We start from the raw sequence: 16,458 nt of genomic DNA on the forward strand, positions 1-16,458 counted from the left end.
CCCGATAGAGTAAGTACTACGATTAGGAAGAAGGACATGAAGGTAATGCTCTGATTACGTACCAGTACCCTTCATTACTCCTAGTGTTCTTTGTCACAGCACTGTCTCCCTGCTCGCCCTCCCCGGCGGTACGATCATACTGGTTTCTTTGATACTGGAAGGAGGCTCCTGGGACAGGTTAGGTGCTTTATACCCTTGGCTATGAGAGGGAGGGGCTAAAAGAGAGGAAGCAAGAAGTATTTTTGTAAAGGGTACTGTCCGATGGTGAACACCTTCAGAGAGTAAGACATGTGATAAGCACGAGTAGGACTAGGAACAGTGAAAATGACTGGTAAGTCATCAGAGCATTTCCGTGGTGTATATGTCAAGGTATGTTGCATTATTAGGACAGTCAGAAAGAAGAGATGCAACACGAATGAAGTATCTCTTAAACCAGGCTCCCCGGCAAGTGCAACCCGTAGACCTAAGCAGACGGAAATGGGCAATGTTATAAACATAGTAAAGTGTATTAAGTAATGCACATACTACACAAATCAGATGGTTTTAACAGTACCATATTTATTCTAGACGTAGTGATCATTATGGTTCAATAACGTTTGATTCAAGGGTTTTTGATTGTTTGCTTTTTCTCATTGAAGGGCCTTCTAGGTATTTCTATCTGACAATCCTGGCATTTGAAAGGGCACCTTTTTAGTTGCTACCACATCCGCTTTAAATCAGCACGCATGGTGTTGCACAGAAGATGTCTACTACCTACCCATCCCTGTGTCGCTATCTCTTCCCCATTCACAACCAGCATCCCTTTGTGGGTGTCATTCCAACCAGCTCAAATGCTGTGCACACACTGCCAGACTTCCAGGCGCTGTGCCCAACCTCCCTCCCAATGTCTCCTCTCTACCTTACCTGCAGACCAATTTAGCTGCAGTATCATGATTTTCAGATATTGCTGGAAAAGTTCACTTGCTTCCTTTACAGTCCACACTTTGTGGCTGCTTCGACAACAAGGCTTTTCTAAAGGGGCATCCCAGGCGTCAACACCAGCATATGACAGTGGGTTCCGATTGTCCATGCAAATGATCAAATCTGTAGTCACTGCAGACAGGTGTGGTGAAAAGGTACTGCAGAGGAGGCAGCATGAATGCTTGGTGTCGCCCTGGCCACATGTATAAAAGATGACGTTTCCCTATCCAGTGTATGTGTATGAAGAGTCACTTCGTCACCAAATATGTTGCTAATGGTTTGCAACATCTTGACCTGGCTCTAATATGTGAAAGTAAAAAAAAAGAAATGGGTACACAGAAGAATTTATTCAGCTCTTTTCAGAAATTGATAACTGAATTGAACAAGCATGGTAAAGCTAATGTTTTGGGCTTTTGTGTAAATGGGTTATAGTCATTTGGCAGGCCCTGCCATAATGGTAGTTCTTGGCAATAGGATGGAGACATCTGAAAAATGGTTTTAGTACCTTGGCATTTGATAGTAGTGCCTTAAAAATGCTTAGCGCAAGACACAACTGTTGGCTTTGCCAGTGATTGTTTTTAACAGGACTTCAGTGCATGAAACAGATGCCAAAGACATGCATACTCATTATAAATCAAGCGTCTGACAAAACAACTTGGTTAGGACATTTTATTACACCAGTAACACTTTTGCAGCTGTAATTAAGCCGGTCACTCTCAGATGCCTGCTTACAAACGATACTGAGAAGCCCTATGCATGATACACTTTGATGTTACTGCTAGACAGAGCTAGCTCCAAAAGAGCCCAGTAGGATGTGTTTTTGGCGGGAATGACAGGTAGTGTGTGGGAATGGCAATAGAGATAGGTATGGTCATAGGCTGTCAATGAGTGGCTAAATAACCAAACAACACCCACAAGCTTTGTGTCGCTCCTAACATCACACCTTAATTCCATTTCAGTACCACCTAATTGCCAAAACTAAAAAGGTAAGGGTCTGGCTGGCAGATTATTCTAAACCACAAATCATAAGACATAGCAAGATACAGGTTAAATTGGGTGTCACTGATGGTTCTGAGGTGCATTGAAAAAATCCATTACTTTACAGTATCACAATTTCTGATGAATGTTCTCTCTTCAAGTGCAAAGATGATTGCAATTTTACAGGCTCAGATAAAACTGCCTGTCATTCAAAATCCATTATTCTACCTTCTCCCAATTTCTTTAAAATCCTTCGCTTTTCATTTCAAGTGCAAAGAGGTTATGCTTTAATGGCTAAAATAAAAGTGACTGCCGTGCCTGGGAAATGCATGGAAAGACTGCACCAGGTAATGACATAAATACTTTTTTTTAAATGTCCCTGCCCAATAACAGCAAGATCTGCCTGCACCCTTTCATTCCACCCTTAACGCTTCCTCGCACAGCACCCCCATTCCCTCCCTGCCAACCACTCGCCCAGGTCAACTATTGTGACCTCTGCTCTGAACATACTCTGAGGTGACGATGTCATGGTGTCATCAGTTCATTTCATGTTCATGACCGGTCACAAGATTTTCTCAATTTCATTTTAATCAGTATTGATAAATTCCTGCCATAAAGACATTTAAGGGCCTCATTACGAGTTTGGAGGTAGCCATGCAGGTCCGTGGTCCCTGAATGGGGAAATACCGGGCTATTCTGACAACGGGCCAGTTAATGACAGGCCCGTTGTTAGCATGCTGGGCCGCTCGCGGGACCCACTAAGGATGTCTGGTAAACCCACGTCCAGAGCGCGTCCCGCGAGCGGACCTCATAATAGGGCGGTATGGGGTTAACGGCTCCCGCACCTTTACCGGCGTTGTTAACCCCATACGGCCCACCTCTTAATGAGGCCCTAAGTGTATTAACTAGTTGCCAGAGTTTAGAATTTTCGAGTACAGGTTAGGGTGTGTACCTGTTTGTGTTGTTATGTTGGGCACACATATGCATAACAGTAACATAATTCGAAATCAATCTAACCAAATACTTACTTTAAGCCCGACCCAGTAACTCACTCAAGTGTCATCCATACTCCTTGGTGGAGGCCCATCCCCCTTAGTCCCATCACACTCCAGTTTCCATCCTGCTTTTCAACCCATCCCTACTACAGGGCCCATCCACATCTCGGGGCATATCCATGTTTTAAGGCCCAATCACACTCGTAGGTCATTTCCGCCCTGGCATCCACCAATGTTCTGAAGCCCAACTCCACACCACAGAATCTCCCTGCACACCACTAAGGGTAGAACAAGGAGTCTATGCTCAATTTTGGATCCTCTAAAATCTTCAGAATATATTCATTCAAGCTACATTGCTGTTTTCCATAATGACATCTGGAAATTAGATTTTTTACTCACTTTTCTTGTATTGGTGTTATACAAAATAACCTACCCCCAACAAATACATCATAAATGTACTGCCGGTAATCTGATAGTTCTGTGCTTGTATAAAGCCCTCAGCCCACATCCTTGCGCTTTATATGGTGCATAACTCCTTTCAAAAAGTGCATATCCTTACAGCAAACAGCTTGGGGTACACTATGCAACATATTATTCCCTGCTTCACATGCCTCCCCGATACTCAATGTTGCTGTCTGCCGAGTCTGCTGTGCTGCATCTGACCGTTCTTCTTTCTTCCGCAAATAGTGAGGGTGCTTTTCTCTAATTGCAGCCATATTGTCCCTGTACTTCAAAACGTCTTCACTGCTAATGGTCCTCCGACACACACGTCGGCCATGCACATTTATCCCAGAATCCCGCTGGTGTATGGGTTTTAACCCAAATTGCTGTATAATTGAGAACTGGATGTCGCATGCCAAACAATGTGCCTGGGTTTGGAGATGTTTCACGTTTTGCATATTTGCATGGCTCTACATTAGGTAAAGCACATGGTGTCACTTACCTGCATATGTTTATAACATGTGTGCTAAAATATCGACACTTCCACGTATAGGTGCACGGCCATCTTCATGTTCAGTCTGATTTTCCAATCAAGCCTAGCGCAATTGACTTAATATAGATTTAAAATACTTAACCAAATAATGTATTTTTTTTAAAAAATGGTATGAACAAACCTGTGTGAAATCCCAGCGCTTGTCGAGGCTATTTTTCACTTTTTCACAGTCCAGAAGTTGAGGGAACCGACTCTTCTTGTTGTCGACAAGGCAGCGAGTGTCTGGCAGGAGGGTGGTGGACCCCAGAGTGCCCAAATGAAGGAATCCCTCTTTAGTGTACCTGGAGAGCTGCACAGAACACAAACATTCATGAGTTATCTGACAACCCAAACTACACTCTCGGGAATCATAAGGTAAGAGATTCTGCGTAAAGGAAAACTGATTGATTGATTGATTGATGTTTTGCTCATGACATACATTTATTAAAATCACTGCAGGTACAAAGTGCAACTCTATGAACAATAAACACGTGTTGTGATCCTAGCACTTTCCGGTGATTATTCACGCTCTGTATTATGGTAAATAGAGGGTTTTCAGTGCTACTCAATGCATTCAACACAGAAGAGCAAAGGCTCAGTTGTCTCTGTGGGATTTAAAACTTTAAAGGGTTGGTTGCCACAGATCACAATAGTGGACACTTAACCCATAATGCCTAAATACAGGGCATGAGTGAAACTCCCAAAAGTGACCTGAGAACATTGCTCGTGGAGGGACACGCCTAGCCAGCATCTCTAAACCTCATGATACGCCCATATCAACATACGAACTGTATTGCAGGTCTTTAGTTCTGTATGGAGCACTGCCATAGAGAGCTATTCAAGATACATGTAAGATAGGGCTTCTGATGTCAATCCACTGTCGGGTCATGCTTCTCGAGTGTATCCTGCTCAAAGCACTCTTTCAGCAGCCGCCATTTTCCCTTTGATATACTAATATTACAGCATCCCAAAGGCCCCTGCAACCAACAAAATACATTTGCTCCTTTGATAATGATGCCAATGGAAAGATTGACTTCATGACTCACATGGGTGTAACCCATGGCAAACATGCGGACACAAAGTTGCACTTGAACAATGAGCAATTAATTTTTTTGTACCACGCAAGGGTGAACAGAAACTTGATTCTCCTGCCCTTCTACAGGGAGATATAAAGTGGACAACTCATGACAATGGCAATAAAAATGGAACAAACAGCTTCGTAGACTTTCCAGAAAAACTTAAAGCAGGCAAAAGCATCAGAGGTCCCTGGGTAAAAGAAAAGAGACCTCACACGTGCCAGAGCTTTTCCGAAACCCAGTATTGATGCAGTCCTTAATGTAACCTCAGACCAGCCCCCTCTGTGGCCCCCAATCCATTGTACAATCACAAACCAGCACAAACTCCAAAGCACAGGTCGCATCTATCTCCTTAAGCACCACCCCAGGGGAGCACAATCAATTCTTTAAAAAGCAACAAATACAGCCTAGCAGAGTGGCTGTTCAAGCAAGAATTGGACAAAGGAGTTTGTCAGGGAGTGGTGAGACAGAAGAATACTGAGATGAGATCTGGAGGAGAAGTGATTTTGGGAGGTCGGAGGAGGTTAGGAACACCTCGAGGAGAATGTTGCAGTTTGGAGAGAGAGTTCTGAGGAAGGCGCAAGACGTCTGGGTAACATCTGAAGACAGAGAAATTGGGCAGTTTGGAGGAGAGTAGCCATCACGTGCAAAGCTTGATGTGTTTCTATGTAGAGGAGAGAGCAAAAAACAGACAGCCACGTTGCCTGTGTCCTGGTCCGATCATGCTGCAAGGCTGTTTACTGTTGATTGGAAAAGGAAGGGGTTCCTGCGGACAAAGAATTCTACTCTTGTTCAATACCAGAAGTCCGAAGATTTGCTCCAGATCTCGACCAGTGAGTTAATGAGGGAATTAGAATCAATCGATTCCCAATTGTCTTGAAAAGTCTTCTTTCATGAAGGAGCTGAGATTATGGGCAATATCTGTAATAGAGTAGACCCCTTAAAAAGGGGAAAGCTAAACGAATCTCTAAACCTTGGTTTACACAAAAACGTCTTCCACTGCAACAACATCTTAGAGCAACAGAAAAAAAGTGGAGGAAAGATAAAACTCCTTTGTGTGATTCTAGCGTGAAAGTGGTGCAAGTGGAATATAAAAACGCTCTCTTCAAAACAAATCCGAGTTCCTGATTAAGAAATTTGAGGCTTCTATTAACCAACCAAGAAAACTCTTCTCAGCTATTTAAATCAAAAAGTGTATTTTCAGCCATGCAATCCTCGATGAGCCAGGCCAATGTGTTCAATAAATTCTTCCATAGGAAGATTCAGTTGATCCAGGAAAAGATCACATCACTATCCCAGATTGGAATAGGTACGGATAATGATATCAAGGGATCCTAGATAACACATGCCTATTTGGCTGGGGAGCCTTTCTCCTTCTCATTAGTCAAGGAAGATGAGATGTTGTCTTTGATGGAAAATTTGAAGCCCAACAATGATACACTCTTCCGTATACCAACAAGCGTAGCAAAATGGCATGCGGGTGATTTATCCCCTTTCCTGACACAGTTCATTAATAAATCACTACTATCTGGCTCAGTAATGCAATGTTCAAGCAATCTGTGGTCACCCCTCTCTTAAAAAAAACTTAAGCTGCATCCTGAGGACTTGCAGAATTATCAGCCAGTGGCACAGTTACCATGGACCGGAAAAATCCTGGAGAAGATTGTAATGTCACAGTTACAGGATTATGTGCATAGGGAATCTCTGCTGGACCCCCTTCAATCAGGTTTCCGACCGGCCGTGAAACAAAAATGGCACTGATGGCAGTGTGGGATGATCTCCTTGAAGAGGCAGAAAAGGGAGAATCATCCCTACTGGTCATGCTGGATCTCTCTGCAGTGTTTGATATGGTGCATCACCGCATTTTGCTTAGACGCCTCGGAGAGATCGGAAATATATCTGAGCAGGTGCTGAGTTGGTTCCAATCCTTTCTGTCAGACTGGGAACAATGAGTCAAACTGGGCGGTTTCCATTCAAATTCCCTCCCACAGGATTGTGGCATTCCACAGGGATTTTCACTCTCTCCCATGCCTGTTTAATTTATATGATAGGCCATTGATGGATAGCTTGATGAAGCACAAAGTGAACTTTCACTCGCATGTGGATGATACCCAAGTGTTCATCAAAATTTTGAAGGGGGAGGAATCTTTTCAGACAATTGAACGATGATTGGATGAAATCAAAGGGTAGATGTCCTTAGATTGGTGGCTTCTAAATGCTGGGAAAACAGAGGTAGCATTGTTTGGCCCAAAACACCTTCTGAGGATAGCAGGCGTCCAGAGGCGGCCTGCTTTCTAGGCTCACATCTAGTCTTCCCTCCTAAAATAAAAAACCTGGGTTGCATTTGGCAGAAGGACCTGGGGAGCACAGCCCAGATAGGTGCTATGGTGGAATCAGTTTTTGGCACCTTACTCATCCTGAGACAGGTGCAACAGTTCGTTCCTGATCACACCGTGGTGCTGTGAACCCTGGTGAATTTGCACCTGGATTACTGTAATGTGTTGCTAGCAGGCATCCCTTCTACACAAATTCGGAGACTGCAAAAAGCCCAAAACGCATCTGTTAGACTCATCTTCGCAGTAAAGAAATCTTCCCTGATTTCTAACCTGCGTCCATCTTCGTACTGGCTTACGTTGAAGGATCATATTGATTTCAAAATGCTGTGCCTGATGCTTAAATGTGTCAATACGATGGCCACCAGCTACCTCTCAGAAAACATTACTAAATATCAACCTACCCGACAGTTGCAGTCATGCGACAAACTCTTGTTCCATATTCCCCCTTCAAAATGTATATTTACGGGTGACCGGCGGTTTGCAGTTTATGGCCCAACGATTTGGAATAACCTCACACTGGAAATTCGGGCGGTAACAACACTCAGTCGTTTCCATAAATCTCTAAAGACCCACCTGTTTAGGTAAATGTGGCAGGATGGCTATCAAGGACTTTTTAGTACTCCATGATGCATGGCTAAAGACTGACACATATTTTTGTGACAGCAAAATAAATGAAATATTCCCCTTCCTTCACTCCATAGTACAAAAGCTGATACATCTAAAGAAACAGAACTGAAACACAGAGAAGCATGCTAACTTCGTAAAAACTGAGAGCAATTGCTTCTAAGAGCACCAGATCAGCTATTTTGAGAACACAAGGGCTTCTTTTTAAGTTGGGATTACAGTTGTTGACAGATGCACATAAGAACTCCTTTAATTTAATCTGCCTGGTACATTGATGTGCCTCCTCCCGACCCTTTTTGCTGCACTAGCCCCGCCCACTGGGTGCCTTCTTGGTTGTCGCTCTTTTTCCCTACTTAAGGAGCCCTCCAGCCTCACCGGCCTAAGCCCCACCCTCCTGGTGCCTTCCTGGTTGCTGATCTTTTTCCCTACTTAAGGAGCCAACCAGCCTCTTCTGTCCTAATCCCCACCCACCTGGTGCCTTCCTGGTTACTGCTCTTTTTCCCTACTTAAGGAGCCCTCCAGCCTCTTCTGGTCTAAACCCCGCCTACCTGGTGCCTACCTGGTTGCCGCTCTTTTTCCCTACTTAAGGAGCCCTCCAGCTTCTTCTGGCCTAAGCCCCGCCCACTTTGTGCCTTCCTGCTTGCCGGTCTTTTTACCTACTTAAGGAGCCCTCCAGCCTCGCCTGGCCTAAGCTGCACCCACCCTCTTAGCCCTACCTCTTCCTTTCTGCTCTTAACTCTTAGATCAAGGGTGTCTCTCACCCGGGCGGCTGAAGCGAAGGGCAGAGGAAGACAAGGGCAATTCCTGTTTGGACCTGTTCAGACCAGGAGGACACAGGGCCCGAACCCCTTCTCAGACAGCAGGTAAGTGTGCACAAACATGGATTTTCACCCTCTGTCTCCATAGGCCATCCCCACCATCATCATGAAATACCAAATCAACTTCTATGTTACTTTGATAAGGGCAGGTGCTACGTGGCACAGTAAGTTGTGCATTTGTTAAAGTTTTATTCTTACACCGCAGGGTAGGGTGTGTGGTTCACTCAAATCGCACGTCCCTGACCGAGTGGTCCCTCGCAACTCCCTATCGTGTGTGCCTCGTGCCCCCTTCTCCAGCCACCTGCACCCACGCGCCCCGTTCGCTATTCCTCATTGACTGCCCTGTTTTGCATTGTATTGCTTTGTGTTCTGCTGCATTCTTCCTTGTTCTAGGTTTACATTTGTAGATGCTTTGTTCTTTCATATATTGGTCTGTGTTCTGCTGTGCTCCACCCATCTCTAGGTTCTCTTTTTATTGACTGCTCTGTTCCTGGTGCCCTGGTAACCTGATTTGCTTACCGGACTGCCTTGTTCTTCCATCTGAGCTCTTGTCTACTTAGTCAATCGTCCACTATTGTCTTGTCCCTTTCTTTCTCATCTGCTTGCACTCCTCCTTGTGTCCTCCCCTAGTGTCTCCCCTCCACCTTTCCCCTCCACCCCTCTTCCCCTCTCCTCTTCCCCCACCTACTCTATGGTGCTCTCTTTTTCGCTTATCTTTTCAAACTGCTGCTCTATCGACTATCCTGCTCTCCTCACTAAGTCTGGTAGGAAGAAGTTCAAAAAGAATATCCTGGTCTCCAACCCGGGCCTCCGTATCACTGACACCTATACCAGTGCTTCCTCCAGACAAACCCTCGCCGGCAATCCCTTTGTCGTTCCCTCGCCAGACCTATGGACTCTTCATATGGTCTCTGTGCTCTCTCCTTTCTCTTCTTCTCCCATTAATGGTGGTACCCGGTGGGAGGCCCTCCTGGCCCCCTCTTCCACTCCTCTAAGGTCATCATTAATGTTTACCTGAATGGCACCATCTTGGTCCAAGGCCCTTAGGTCAACCTTCTCCTCTTTGATAGATGCTTCCAGCGCCTTATCCATTTTCTTTCTTCTCCTGCTGTTCCTTCTCTCCCTTCTTTGGCTTCCTTGACTCCCCCCTCTGCCTCCTCCTTGGCACCTTGCCCTCTCCTCCTTCCTCTTCTGCCCCCCACAGGGCTCCCTCTACACCTCCACAGGGCATACCTCTGATTTGTACCCGTCCCCTGAAGTCTTTCAAGGTTGGCAACCTTCTCCATATTGTAACTCTCAACTCTTGCTCAGCTGTCAAACACTCCTCTGACATCTGCCACCTCCTTGAAGAACTTGATATCGATGTCCTCTGTCTCACCGAGACATGGTTCACGGCCAGCTCAGTCACGCGCTTTGGCACTCTCCTCCCTGAAGGTTACAAGATCCTCTCCGTGCCCAGACCCAACCGTTCTGTAAGAGGTGCAGCCTTGATCTTCCCAGAGTGGATTCCTGCCTCTGTCATTCCTATGCAGGCCTACTTCTCTTTCAAATGCCTTGTCTGCAGGCTCGCTCTCTCTCGTGGCCCTCTGTTACCATGGCTACTATCTATCAGCCACCTTGTCAGATCACTTCCTTTCTTTCTGAGTGTGCAGACCTCTCCTCGTCCCTCCTGCCTTTGACCACTCAACTCCTCCTTCTTGGACATTTAAACATCCACCTGGATGCTTCCTGTCCCTCCTCTGGAGTCCTTCATGACCTCTGTGACTCTCTCTCTCTCTCTCTTTCTATTTTTCGCTCTGACCCAACTCACTCGGCAGGGCACACTGTGGATGTTTTAGTCTCCTCAGACACCCCACACCCCCTCTATCCATGTCATCACTCCTCTCTCCTGGAGTGATCACATTCTCCTTTCCTCCCATCTCTCCCTCTCTACCCCTCTGGCCAAGCCAACTCCTGCACTGCTACGTAGCTTTTCGGTCATCTGAACCATGAAGCGAGTGTCAGTTGAGGCTTTCACCACCACTTTCTCTCCCCCTCCTCCTCCTCTGTCTGATACACATCCTGACACAGCCCTTTCCTTGCTCCACTCTTCTATCTCTGATACTCTTGATGTTCTTGCCCTTGTCATGAGGATCCCCTTGAAGCCCAAAGCCAAGTCCAACTCCTGGTATGAATCTAACCTCGTCACCCTTAAATGCAAGTGCAGGGTGGCTGAGAGGAAATGGCTAGCTTCATACGCATCCTCTGACAAACAGGCCTGCCGACTGCTCCAAAGGCAATACTGGCTCTCTGTCCACACTAAGAAGAGAGTCCAGATCCAAGTCCGCATCTCTGCGGCATCTAACAACTTGGCCGAACTCTTTCAAATCTGCGAAGAGCTGGCCAATCCTGCTGCCGTCTCTATCTCTCCTGTCCCATCCCAGGCCCTCTGCACAGCCCTGGCTTCTCATTTCATCTCTAAAACCAAGGACATCCTGTCCACCCTCTCGTCCTCTCCTCCTCCTCCCTCTACTCTCTCCTCTACTTCCGGCCCCCCTGTGGGCACCTCTCCTCCCTCTTTCTCTTCCTTTCCTCTGTTCTCCCCTGACAAGGTCTCTAGAAATGTCCGATCTATGAAAGTCTCATCAAAACAGGTTATTCCCTGTTCTTCCAAAACCATCAAGGACCACATTGACACCCTCACTCCTGCCCTGGCTGACTTCTGCAACCACTCCTTCATCACTGGAGCCTTCCCTTCCCACCTGAAACATTCTCTTGTGCACCCTCTTCTCAAGAAAACCTCAGCTAACCGTTCCTGCATGGCTAACTATCACCCAATCTCCATCACTCATTTCCTAGGCCAACTCCAGGAAAAGCTGGCCATCTCCCAGCTTAATCTTCACACTGTTTCTGTTAGTTGTCTCAATGACCATCAGTCTGACCTCAGAGCAGCCAGAAGCACAGAAACTGCTCTCCTGAACATCCGGGAAGATGTGCTCTCTAACCTTGATTCTAATCTACCCTCTGTCCTCATCTTACTCAATCTCTCTTCTGTCTTTGACACGGTCAACCATGCCATCCTGCTCAATCGTCTCGTGATAACCTGTGTATCACTGATCAGGCCCTGACCTGGCTGACCTCATTCCTCTCTGATCAACCCTCCCAGGTCCAACTTGTTTCCTTCCTTTCCTCTATCTCACTCTCTACCTGTGGTGTTCCACAGGGGTTTAACCTCTCTCCCTGGCTGTTCAACCAATACCTGCCACCTCTCACACACCACATTTCGGCTCTCGGCTCCAACTTTCAGTGCTATGCGGATGACACTCAGCTCGTTTTATGCTCCCCTCTGCAACCTCTTCTCCTTCTCTCATCTCTGACTGTCTATCTGCTATCCAGGAGTGGTGTGCCGCCAGCGACCTCTGCATTAATGCCAGTAGGACAGAGGTTCTCCTCATCAGCACACCAGCACCCTCCTTTCCTACCACTCTCTGGCTGGCCTCCATTGGCCCTCTTCCTGCTGCCACCTATGAGGCTAAGAACCTCGGGGTCATCTTCGAATCCACACTCTCCTTTTCTCCTCCATCTCTGACGTCTCTAAGAAGTCAAATTACCAACTGGACCTCCTCAAGGGTATTCTTCCTTTCCTCTCCTTCTCCCAGAAGCTCACTGTCTCTAGAGCCTTGACTCTCTCCGGGCTGGACTACTGCAGCAGCCTCTTTCTAAATCTGCCTGCTCCTATTCTCTGCCCTCTGAAACTCATCCAGAACAGAACTGCGAGACTTGTCCTTGGCCTCAAGCCCAAGCATTGTATCTCACCAGCACTGATATCTCTGCATTGGCTCCCAGTGGCTGCAAGGAATACGTTCAAGACCCTCTGTGTTGTCCACAAGGCCTTCTGGAGCCTGGGTCATCAGTACCTCCAACTCTCTCTTCATAAATACCTTCCTAAATGAGCTATTCGCCCCTCCACCTCCATCTCCTTCAGGGTCAGTTGCTTCTTCAAGCAACGAGATTGTGGTAGATCTCTTTCTTCAGCTGGGGCCTCCCCCTGGAACAGCCTCCCTGCTTCTCTGAAACTTGAGAAGAACCATCTCTTCAAGACCTTCCTCTTTGCTTCTGCCTTCTCCCTTCCTCTCCCCTGCTGATTTCCTGTCTGATACTGCACTGGTCACCTGTCTACCCTCTGATTTCGGGCCCAGGTCCCTGCCCACTCAGTTGCAGACGTGCACTGCCTCCCAGCAACCATTGAACTTGGGTCTGTATCAGTAACCCTACAGTCCCATTACCTGCACTTTTGGACACCTGCTATCTGCACTTACCCTTGCTCCTTCCACCTGCATGCCGCACTTCTTGTTTTGATCCCATGTACAGCACTGCCTCCTCCCCTTTCCTCTGGCACTTTTCCCCTCCCGCTTCCCCTACACTTGTGCCATCTCAATGTCACTTGGCCTAGTAAAATCGTTGTCTCTGTTCTCCCTCTGTTCCCCGTTCCTTGCCTTGTCGTGCCTTCAACGACTTGCGGTAAGCCGTGTTACAAAATCCATATCATATCACTTGTCTGTAGTCTTCTTATTTTGTAAAGGCAGCAGGCTGCTTCTAATGTGTAGCTAAACACAGGTAAATATTTGGTGAGTGGAGCATTCTGATATGCATGGTAAGCCAAAATGGATATCTATGTACCATGGCAACAGCACTTGATATAGCACTTGATGTACAGGAGGGCATTATCACAGGGTTTAAAAGGCAGCATTGTTCAGTGAGATACCAACAGTGGATGTGAGAAAGTGCAGTAAAGCAGGCAGTTAACAGGTTGCATTATGCAGTCTAGCATCACCCAACATCTTCCTTCAGCAGTCCAGTTCCACTTGTGGGTGATAGGTGTCACTGTGCAGGCTCACACAAGCAATGTACTTGCAGCCATGCCACCTTGGATCACTTTATTTCGTGCAAAATACAGGGCTATATGTGTGTACTGATTTATTTTTCACAGGCTTCTGCACCATCTGAGTTACTCCACTATTGCAGGTCTTTCATAGGTAGAGCTGCACAGGTATGCACCAACAATGGATGCATAGAGCGTAGTCCCCAAGCTGTTAATAGGTGGCCCTGTGCAGTCTGGCATACGATTTGGACATGTATCCAGACTAAACGTGTGTGTCTGTTCTGTTTGACATGGTAAAATATTAAACTGTGATATGTGCTTTCTCATATGTCACAGGCTTTATCACCAGTTTGGTTGTAATTTTGATTAATTGACCAGTTGTACTATTGGCATCCTCTTTCTGTTGCTGCAAACAGGACTTGAAAATCACATGTTCCTCTCTGCATAGTTGTTATTGCACACACTATTATCATTGTTTGTTAATGTTCACTCATTTGTCATGGTACTCAAGTGGGTCTTCATATACAATGGATACCACTCAGCCTTTTGTACCACATAACATAAATGTTGACTCCTGAAAATCATGTGTTGATGTACACATCTTTCTAAGGGACTCCAGCTGCAACAGCCTCAAAGCAGGAGCATATGAGACAATTAAATTCATTCTGAGGTCAATAACAGGGGATTTGCTACTGAAACATCATATCTTAACCCAAACCAAATTGTAGTATTTCGGCGTGGCTTCATTGCCCTATGTGCATTTCTATATGTACTGGGACGAAAAGCACCAGAGTATTACAAATAGAAAGTACTCTTTAAATGACTCTCTGAAATGCATTGTATTTACATATTGCTCACCCTCCTTGTTTGTGTCCAGGTGGTATTTTTCTTGTTTACACATGACAGCAGGGTCACTGCTATAAGCTATCCTTACACATTGCGGATATTAGCATCATCCTCACCCAGGCAGAAAATGAGGAGCATGTGGTTGCCGGAATAGGGATTCTCACACCCTTTCTGTGTCTTTTTCACTGATAATCGGATATGTTCTATTCAGCTGGGCAGCAGATGGACAGTCTATGCATGTCAATATCTGTTTGATTCAATTTCATCTTTTTCCTGTTACCTACAGCTCTTGGACAAAACTTGATTAAGGAAAATCCAGTGAGCTCCTTTGCCCCGTTTCCTCTATGCAGAAACGTGTTGGTGACAACCCCTCTTCTGCCCCCCACTCAGGAAAGTGGGGGAGGATAGGCCCCCCCATCTCCCCTGGTTCCTACACCCATACCCGAATGTAATTTGTGATTGTCATGAAAGAAAGTTGTGAACTTAAAATTGATGGACTCTTGGTGCAGATATGATGTATGTTGTGGTCAAATTAAATTCTCAATAGCTGACGACAGTCCTGTCAAATCTGTTCCCATACACTTTTAAGCTCCTGGGAGTGCTTGAGTTCACAGTTGAGTAGTCATGTTATGCCAATTTACAAGCACTGGCAATGAAAATATCTCTTTCTTTGTAAATGTAGGTCCTTTTTTTTTTTGTAAATGCACCTCCTGCACAAAAAAGTGTACCTTTACATTTGCAAAGCCAGACATATTGCCTCTGCTAATGCTTTTTTCTATGTCCAGCCAAGTGTGCTGGCAATATAGAAACAAAATTAAATAACCACAATGGTCCTGTTGGACCTATCAGGCCCCATTTATGCATTGCGGTATGTTATACGGCCGGTGTGGGATGACAATATCCTTCCCGCTTTCAAACAGCCCTCATGTGTTAATGAAGTGTAATTCTCAAACTTCTTTTGCAGGCATCTCCAAAAAGGTCAAAGTGGTTTGAGTTTCTCTCAATCTAGTTCATCAACGCCTACTGATTACATTGTGTCCCCCCGCCCCTTAAACAAAAATAGCCTTTTGTGATTGCTTTCCACACATTTTATTAACCAAATCCCTTATGTTTATAAGTGTGGGGTTGCTCTGCCAGATCTGCCTTCTCTGTAATTTGCTTATTTTCTTGTAGGGTTCCCAAAGGACGGCTATTTTGCCTCCCAATGCGTCCCTATTAAATTTGATTACTTTAATTTTCGTTGCTCTACCATTCCCCTGCATCCTTAACCTAATACTCCATTATTAATCCTATCCTGAATTCTTAACCTATCTCAAACCCTTTCTGTCAGCTGCTGGAACAGTCTCCCTCTGCATCTGAAGAATCTAGGAAACCACAGAAAGGCACTAAAAACACATCTGTTCTAACTGTTTGGTCACTGTAAATCAGATCTCTCCTTCCTGCAGCGCCAAGATGCCTTCGGTGAACGTGTGCTTTATAGGAATACCTAACATAACATAACATGGAGGATGTCAGGTGAACATAATATATATTTAAGGAAAAAATGTAGTTGCAGGGACGTTAAGGTGAGAAATTAACGCAACAAAACCCCTGAAATCCAGCTAAAGCCATCTTAACTTTGTGCCCCCTGTTGCGCACCCTATGACCACAATGATGACATCACTGATGACATCACTAATTACATTGTATATAAATGATTGCATCAATAATGGAATTAGACATAACATAATTTCTAAGTTAACAAATTACAACTTTGATTACCTTAAACACAATTTGGGCAATGGACTTGGCCATGACAAAGGCTGGGGTAACTGGCTAGCACCAAAGGCCACGCTAGTGGTCAGTTAGTGTTAAAAAATACCAATGTGCATGGTTAAAAGCCATGCCTAGTAGCCCATCACTGTTTTAATATGTACAGTGAGCAATGTTGAAAGCTGTAGTCAGCGGCCATGGCTAAAGGCAGTAGCTAGTGCCTTAATTTGTTAGAATAC

The 16,458-nt window shown here is 45.5% G+C and overlaps 1 protein-coding gene across 1 annotated transcript in view; it reads right to left on the reverse strand.

Moving 5' to 3' along the window:
* Positions 1–16,458, reverse strand: part of GALNT17 (polypeptide N-acetylgalactosaminyltransferase 17) — a 2,143,439-nt gene that overhangs the window by 22,969 nt on the left and 2,104,012 nt on the right. Inside the window, exon 10 of the mRNA XM_069614885.1 lies at positions 4,049–4,216. Within this exon, the coding sequence (XP_069470986.1) occupies positions 4,049–4,216 (168 nt within the window). The remainder of the gene's footprint in view (positions 1–4,048; positions 4,217–16,458) is intronic.

This window comes from Ambystoma mexicanum, chromosome 9 (assembly GCF_040938575.1).
Source record: "Ambystoma mexicanum isolate Mex_15411 chromosome 9, UKY_AmexF1_1, whole genome shotgun sequence".
In the NCBI taxonomy this organism is placed as follows: domain Eukaryota; kingdom Metazoa; phylum Chordata; class Amphibia; order Caudata; family Ambystomatidae; genus Ambystoma; species Ambystoma mexicanum.